This window comes from Poromitra crassiceps (genome assembly GCF_964638095.1).
Source record: "Poromitra crassiceps genome assembly, chromosome: 17".
Taxonomy (NCBI): Eukaryota; Metazoa; Chordata; class Actinopteri; order Beryciformes; family Melamphaidae; genus Poromitra; species Poromitra crassiceps.
This window is the reverse complement of record NC_139635.1, coordinates 16298295-16307201: the sequence shown is the minus strand read 5'-3', so window position 1 is coordinate 16307201 and position 8907 is coordinate 16298295. Positions and strand designations below refer to the sequence as shown.

At 46.0% G+C, this 8907-nt stretch overlaps 1 protein-coding gene across 2 annotated transcripts in view; it reads left to right on the top strand.

Annotated features, from left to right (window-relative positions):
- Positions 1–2077: 2077 nt before the first annotated feature.
- Positions 2078–8907, top strand: part of LOC310792047 (cyclin-Y-like) — a 48191-nt gene continuing 41361 nt past the window's right edge. For both annotated transcript variants that reach the window (XM_083653743.1, XM_083653742.1), the window contains exon 1: positions 2078–2549. In XM_083653743.1, coding sequence (XP_083509869.1) covers positions 2387–2549 — 163 coding nt within the window. In that variant the 5' untranslated portion in view covers positions 2078–2386. The remainder of the gene's footprint in view (positions 2550–8907) is intronic.

Genomic DNA, 8907 nt, shown 5'->3' with positions numbered 1-8907 from the left:
GGATTCTAAATTTAAGATTTTTTAAGATTTAATATATATTCATATTCCCCACGGTAAAGCCGGCCTTTAACTCCTTAAGAAGCTTCTTAACTCCTTAAGAAGCTTCTTAACTCTTAAGAAGCTTCTTTGTTGGGAAACTCAGCCAATGTCTGTTTTTGATTATGGCGATGTCGTGTACATGCATAACCCGACTCCGCCAGATGGGGGCAACATTGTTTTCACAACAAGACACACACCGCCCCCATCTGGCGGAGTCAGGTTAGTACATGCATGCCTCACCCACCATGTTGAAGCAGCTTGATGTGGTATATTATAGTGCTCTGCGTTTTGTAACGGGTGATGGGTTTCTTACACATCACTGTACTAAAAGGTGGGCTGGCCCTCCCTGGTGGTTCAAAGAGAGCAACACTGTCTTTATTTATAAAGCCCTATCTGGCAAACTATGTATCTGTCCTGCGTCCTCACTTCTAAGTTTTAATTGTACGAGTTATCAGACACGCTCGCACACATCAGACTGTTCACGCCGTGTGTGTGAATAGCGAATCAGGAAAGACCGCCTTTTCCTTTTACGCTCCTGATAAATGGAACAGGCTCCAGGACTCTCTGAACTGGAGCGACTGCTCTGTCAACCTTGATGTTTGTTGCATCTCTTCCCGTCATGAGACATTATATTAAATATATTCAAGTAAGCTGAACCTCAGAACATTTACCTTAAAGGGGAATTTCGGTTTTTTACACCACGGTCCTCATTTCCAGGTTAAAATATGATGTTTTACTCACCGAAATAGTTTGGCTGCATTCGGATGCCCACGGAAGATTTTGAGCTCCGAGTAGTCTCCTCAAACAGGCTATAACGAGAGCCTGCAGCCAGCGTGGGGCATGCTGGACGGGAGTGCACGCGCTCTCTAAATGACACTTTTTCTGTCAGATCACGGTTCATTATGGTTGTAAATATAATTATTTAGCTAATAGCTAGAAGCTAAGCTAACAACAACACCGCAGTCAGCGTTGATCTGCCCCGGATGGGGTTACAGTGCCCATCTTCCCCCTCTGTGAAACCTTCTTCAGAGAAACGACAGAAGGGGGAAGATACGCGCTGTAACCCCATCCGGGGCAGATCAACGCTGACTGCGGTGTTGTTGTTAGCTTAGCTTCTAGCTATTAGCTAAATAATTATATTTACAACCATAATGAACCGTGATCTGACAGAAAAAGTGTAATTTAGAGAGCGCGTGCACTCCCGTACAGCATGCCCCACGCTGGCCGCAGGCTCTCGTTATAGCCTGTTTGAGGAGACTACTCGGAGCTCAAAATCTTCCGTGGGCATCCGAATGCAGCCAAACTATTTCGGTGAGTAAAACATCATATTTTAACCTGGAAATGAGGACCGTGGTGTAAAAAACCGAAATTCTCCTTTAATTATTTTACATCAGTCCCTCCCACACACACACACGCACGCACGCACGCGCACGCACGCGCACGCACACACACACACACACACACACACACACACACACACACACACACACACACACACACTTTTTCTGTTTGCATGCCTGTATGTATGTATACTGTACGTATGTATGTACAGTATGTATGTATGTATGTATGCATGCATGTATGTATGTATGCATGTAGCCTATATGTATATGTAAGTATGCGGCCTGCTAAATGCTTGCATTTGTAGATGTGCATTTTATATGTGAAGCACTTTGTAAGTATGTGTTTTAAAAAGTGCTAGAAATAAAATAATAATAATAATATTTATTATTATTACTAATAATAATAATGATACAAATTATTATTATTATTATTATTATTATTATTATTATTATTATTATTATTATTATTATTATTATTATTATTATTATTACTTCAAACCTCTCTTCCTCTCCCTCCCTCAGTCGTTACCATGGGTCGTCCCCACGCACTTGAACCGGAACCTATTCAGCCGCTGCTGTGTCTCACATACGCAGTTACGCACACAAGCGCACGGCCCCCCCCCCCCCCCCCCCCCCCCCCCCCCTTTCCCCCCTCCCACACATACACACACACACACACTGGAGCATGAGTGCACCCCAGCAGTCTTGCGATGCCTCGGATAGGATGGTATCGCGCACAGCCATTACTACAGCACGCATCCCGGTGGAAATAGCACATTTCGCCTGTGTATGAGGATCGATCTAGACGCGTGACAGCACCCATGGGCGCTGCTGCTGGCACGGAGTGGGCGCACCCTACGCGCTCTGGTGATCTATGGTGACCGGCGGGCAGAGGGGTACGTGTGCGGGGGGCGGTGATCCATCGTTTTTCGGCTCTTATTTCAGCACAATACAAGGACTTATTTAGATCAGACTTTCCTGCCTGCCTGCCTTCGCAGGGCAGGATGGGGAGCACCACCTCTTGCTGCGTGTCGGCCAGCCCAAAGCTCCGGGCCCGGGGCAGGAACGCGCACTCCCGCCTGGAGTCCTACCAGCAGGAGCCCGAGCTGAGCCGGGAGGACACGGCGTGCAACCTGCAGCACATCAGCGACCGGGAGAACGTCGACGGTAAAACACCACACTCTCAGTCACACTGATACACACAGGGGATAGGCTACAACAAGCAAACCACAAAGATCTATATCCGATAATGAAGTTTAGAAGGGTCACGGGTGCTATGCAAATGTCACTGCCAAACCATACATTAGCTACATAGGGATTATTATCACTATATTATAGTGATACCATAAGAGTTAAGAACAATGCCACACATTGTTGAGTAGCCTACCTACATAGGCTATATTATAGGAATCATCATAGGCTAAGTCTATTTTATGGGAGTGCCATGCTGGGAGATACAAACAATTAAGATGTGATTATAAACTAGTAGCCTACTTGGTACCACAGCACAGACAGTGTGCATCTCTAGACTATAGGAATGCTATAGGAGATGTGGGAGATGATTATAAGCTAGACTACCAACTATGGGAATATTATTGTAGGAGCTACAGGAATACCAGAAGAGATTTAAAAAAAAAGTGTGGGGGGATATGAAATGCAATAAGGTCATTATTGGACAGCTACCACTGTAAGGAATATTATATTATAGGACTATCAAAAGGATTGTATAGCCAACATACAGGAGACATAAACAATTAGATGTCATTATAAATTCAGTCAGCACTTGGTGGGTAGGCTACCACAGACACACTATACATTTTTATAGGGATAGTATATGAAGATCATAAAGATAGTATAGGGACACCATAATAGGAGATCCTATGGGAGGATGATTATGAGACACACCAAAGGAATATGTGTTTCTGTCTGTCTGTCTGCGATGTTGGTCCCACATTGTGAGATTTCTGATTATTTCTGGTCAGTAATGATGTCACTGATGATGTCATTTGAGATCAAAACAAATGCCACAGGGGCACGTTGTAGTGATGGATGGGCCTATCTATCTATAGCTGTCACTGTCCACATAGGGATATTATGGTGATTATTGTCCATTTCTATCGACCTCTCCTCCTCTGTGTAAAACCTGCACCTTGGTGACATATTATTGTTGTTGTGTCAAACATCATGCTGATGGTGAAATGGCTGCTGCGTGTGTTCATGCATATTGAGTGACTGACAGACATCCCATGTCAGCCTGCCATCAGTGCAGCGTGGTATACATGGTGCGTTCAGCCCCGTGTGGCCTGCAGGGGGAGTGCAGCCTGGTGCTGTACATGGAGGAGGCATGTGTGCGTTCAGTGGCCTGCAGGGAGATATGGTGCAGCAGACAACATCATGTTCATGAGGGCAGACTCCTTTGTGCTGGTCTTTGTTTTCAGGCTGGTGCATGAAAGAAAGTGCAACTGTGGAACGCAGCCCCCTCCATTCACACATGCTAATAGGCATCACAATTGAGCCCATTCACACTGGAAAGTGTCTGTCTACTAAATGGATTGTCTATTTTCACCCAACAGCCAACCAGTACATATAAACTGATTTCCCCAGAAAGCCCATTTTTGAATTTCAGAAACTGCGCAGATCCTTTCACAGGCCTACGTGGTTTGACGTAGAACTGTGCTTGTATATACGTCAACAAGAAGCTATTTTATACTATTTACAATTGTATTGTAACAATTGTATGCCTTGTTGCCGTTGTCGTTGTTGTCTTAGAGACTGTAGTTGTGGTGGGTGTGTAGGCTACTACAACCACTAGACAACACATCTAGCCACTAATATAATGTCACCAGATTATCAAACCCTCAAACTCGGGACAAGCATCCTGAAGTCGGGAACGTCCCAGTCAAACCGGGACTTCTGCTCACCGGGAGGTTCAAGTCTTAAAGTTCACCACCCAGCATGTATAGAGTGGCGTATATTGAAACGTGTTTTCTCATTCAGTTCGCCATTCGAACTTGTGCAGCGTAAAATAGCCGCGCCGAAACGACTGGAAAAGTCTCAGTCCTCTAACAGCGGAAGTGTGGTGTGGCTCATTAGCACTGACGACGTAATCTGAACCAAGAAACAAGAAACAACGTCCCAAACACCAGGATTTATAGGCAGGAGGAGACGGACGCTGACATCTGATCGCCACTTGGAAATCCAGCTAGCATAAACCGAGGGCAAAGCGCGGTCTGATGTCTCTTCTTTTGGTATGAACATTAGACACGGTACAATTTGGTAAATGAGGTGTTAATGTGCTATTGAGTGTTCCAACATTGGAAAACCATTGTGCCAGCATTCCCTGGGTATTCAGCTGGGCTCAAACATCTCCAACATCTGTTCTGCCTCGACAGCAGACACTTGTGTCTGACTCGGTGTGGGCTATTATGTCACGTGGGAGGATTTTAGACTCTGAGTCCTGAAATAACTTCCCTGCACCGTGTGTTTTTAAGAACAGATCATTGTTGCACTATAACACCATCATATTAACCAGCTCAGTGGCCTTGTGGTTTGAGTGTCCGCCCTGAGACTTGGAGGTTGTGAGTTCGATCCCCGGCCGAGTCATACCAAAGACTATAAAAAAATGGGACCCATTGCCTCCCTGCTTGGCACTCAGCATCAAAGGGTTGGAATTGGGGGGTTAGATCACCATATGATTCCCGAGCGCGGCAATGCTGCTGCTGCTCACCGCTCCCCCAGGGGATGGGTCAAATGCGGAGAACAAACATTGCGTGACAATCAGTGGGACTTTACCTTTACTTTTATATCACTTTGTCATATTGGAGCGCTAAGCTAACCCGAGGCCTTACAGCCTGTCCAGAGCTGAATTAACTGCTATGTATCAGACAGCAGCTTACTTTAGGGGGTGGAGAGACTTGCTTTTTTGCACAGCTCTCATGCTATAGGGCTTTCACACCGGCAGGGCTCCGTGCCGGTTCCGGTTCCAGAACCCTAATCTGAACTGGCCGGCACGTTCAGACCGAAAAAATAATTGGTTCGGAACCTGAAAAGTTGGTTCTCAGCGGAACCAAAAAATAGTTGGTTTTCCTTGGGAACCGTGACATCATCAGTGGGCGTGTCTCATTCTAGGCTGTGAAAACGAGTAGGAAGGAGAAGAAGGCAGTGACAACACAGAGAAAAATTATTTGCAGTGGTCTCCTGAGGAAACCAAATGTTTAGTGGCGATTTGGGCATCTACCGAATCTCAAGAAAAGCTAGAAAGCAGTACAAGAAAGAGCAAGTCATATGCTGAACTTGCAGAAGAGAGGGCCAAGGCTGGGTTCACTCGAACGCCAGACCAAATAATTAATTAATGATTAATAATGTCCTCCCACTTTGGTTCCGCTTAAACTGGTGTGAACACGGGCTGGTTCGCCAGAAAGCACCAAGGTTCTGAGACTCCAGAACGGAGCCAGAGCCAGAACCAGAACCGTGTCTGTCTGAAAGCGGTGTGAGTGAACTATTTTTTTTCCTTCTGATTTCCCCCCCATTTTCTCCCCAATTGTACTTGGCTAATCCCCCCCCCTGCTGCCCCAGTCGCTGCTCCACCCTCTGCCGACCTGTGGAGAGCCGTAGACTAGCACCATGCACAGTTGCCAGCCGCTTCTTTTCACCTGACAGCGGGGAGCTTCACCGGCAGGACGTAGCACGTGGGAGGATCATGCTATTCCCACCAGTTCCCTTCCGCCCCGCACAGGGGCCCCGGCCGGCCAGAGGAGGCGCTAGTGCAGCGAGCGGGACACATGCACCCTTAATCCGGCTTCCCACCCGCAGACACAGCCAATCGTGCCTGTATGGACGCCGACCAAATCGGAGGTAACACGGGGGTGCGAACCTGCAACCCTCATGTTGGTATAGGCAGGGAATGTACCGTTACACTACCCGAACACCCTAGTTTTTCTCATTATTTTAATCTTTATTTACCAAGCGTTGCAACACCGTGCTTCATATACTTTGACACATTCCCACTTCCCAGTCCAACCACACGCTTCTGCTCTTGCTGGGTACCTCGATGATGAGCTGTTGAGGCAGGGGAAGACATGTGCTGGGTACCTCAATGATGAGCTGTTGAGGCAGGGGAAGACATGTGCTGGGTACCTCGATGATGAGCTGTTGAGGCAGGGGAAGACATGTGCTGGGTACCTCGAAGATAGCTGTTGAGGCAGGGGAAGACATGTGCTGGGTACCTCGAAGATAGCTGTTGAGGCAGGGGAAGAGATGTGCTGGGTACCTCGAAGATAGCTGTTGAGGCAGGGGAAGACATGTGCTGGGTACCTCGATGATAGCTGTTGAGGCAGGGGAAGACATGTGCTGGGTACCTCGAAGATAGCTGTTGAGGCAGGGGAAGAGATGTGCTGGGTACCTCGATGATGAGCTGTTGAGGCAGGGGAAGACATGTGCTGGGTACCTCGAAGATAGCTGTTGAGGCAGGGGAAGACATGTGCTGGGTACCTCGAAGATAGCTGTTGAGGCAGGGGAAGACATGTGCTGGGTACCTCGATGATAGCTGTTGAGGCAGGGGAAGACATGTGCTGGGTACCTCGAAGATAGCTGTTGAGGCAGGGGAAGAGATGTGCTGGGTACCTCGATGATGAGCTGTTGAGGCAGGGGAAGACATGTGCTGGGTACCTCGATGATAGCTGTTGAGGCAGGGGAAGACATGTGCTGGGTACCTCGATGATAGCTGTTGAGGCAGGGGAAGACATGTGCTGGGTACCTCGATGATAGCTGTTGAGGCAGGGGAAGACATGCACGTCTTCACTTTCCATGTCCTCCAGATCTTTGGTCACAAGCTAATAGGCTACTGCCATCGCAACAAGCATTGGGGCAGTGTGCAACTGGAAAAAGACAACATATAATCACATACGTTTCTCTCTGCCAGAAAATGTCTAGGCCTTCTTTTAGCAGTTTACTAAAACAATTGAATCAAAATTGCCACCAAATTCATCAAACTTGGGATAACAGGACACATTTTACACGTGAAGCATATACATGTGTTGTTTGTCCAAAAATTATGTTTTGATGTCCAAAGTAGTTTGTTGTATTATTTGAGATTTTCATCAAGAACTGACACAGTATTATTGTACACTTCCTACACAATTCCATTGGTTAACACAGAGGATAATACTCTGTGATAATAAACTATGGAATTGTAACAGAAATGTTCACATTTACATATACAACATTCTTGACATACATGTTGTAGCCCATAGAGAGTTAGATAGAGAGAGGTAGAGAGTGAGATGGATAGAGAGAGAGGGATAGAGAGAGAGGGAGAGAGAGAGAGAGAGAGACAAAGGCGTCTTATGATCTCTCCCTCTCTCACAAAGCCGTCTGTGTTTGTCTCTGAAGATGATGGCTGATTGCACCAGGCATCAGCTGGCTGCTGTGCTTATATTTAGGTGTGGTGTATATGTATATATATATGGAAAGGTTGGAAGGAGACTGTGTTCCTGAGGTTTTTAGAGCAACGTTTGGTTAGTTTGCTGAACTTTGAGGCGGGATCACGACTTGGTGCTTTGCACTGGATTGAGCGTAACCTCACATCTTGGAATGATACGATTCTATCATGGTTGGAGTTTCTGAGATATTGAGCATCAAAGATTTGACAAACCAGCTGGCAAAACTGCTATATATTTTCTTTAATGTTACATTTCAATTCCAGAAGGGTCTTTAATACACGTTAAAGTAGCATATGGCTGACTCGGTGTTGTTAAAAAGATCAGACAGAACCTTGTGAACTAGGGATGCACCGATCCACTTTTTCACTTCCGATCCGATTCCGATACCTGAATTTGGATATCTGCCGATACCGATATTATGCCGATACCAATATTTTTCTTGAATATACAGTATAGGCTGTATAAGTTTTTTTTTTAAATATACCTTGCAAAAAGCAGACAAAATTAAGAAAATATACAAGGCAAAGAAGGATACTATTATACATTATTACACAAATTACGGCCAGCTGTGTGCTGGAATTGCAATTCTTTTTTTTTTTTTTTCAATTCCGATCCGATCCGATCCGTGAATTAGTGCCATATCGGCACCCGATACCGATATTGGATCGGATCGGCCCCATCCCTATTGTGAACATAATGCGAAAACCAATAGGAAACCATTGCTAGGCTCATTTGAAACGATCTATCTTCAGAGGTTCCAGTCGGTCAGAGTGTGAACATTTTGTCAGCCACAAGCAAGCTAGTGTCCTTTGAAAAACATTGTCCTTTATTTAGAGTTTGATTGAGTGCAGGTGTCATCATGCTTTTCACATAGTGGATATCTCAGTTTTGGACGTTTGTTCATTGCACTCAGGATGGGTTGAGGCACTCGGAGAGGAGTTGTGTGATATCATCTCCAGAGCTTATCTAGGATCTCTGGCAGCATCTATTCACACAGGCAGCACTGCAGCTGAGTGTGCTGGAGATGCCAGGCAGATCATTCTCAGTTTCCCACCTCAATGTTCTGCCTTTCATGTGTTCTCTCA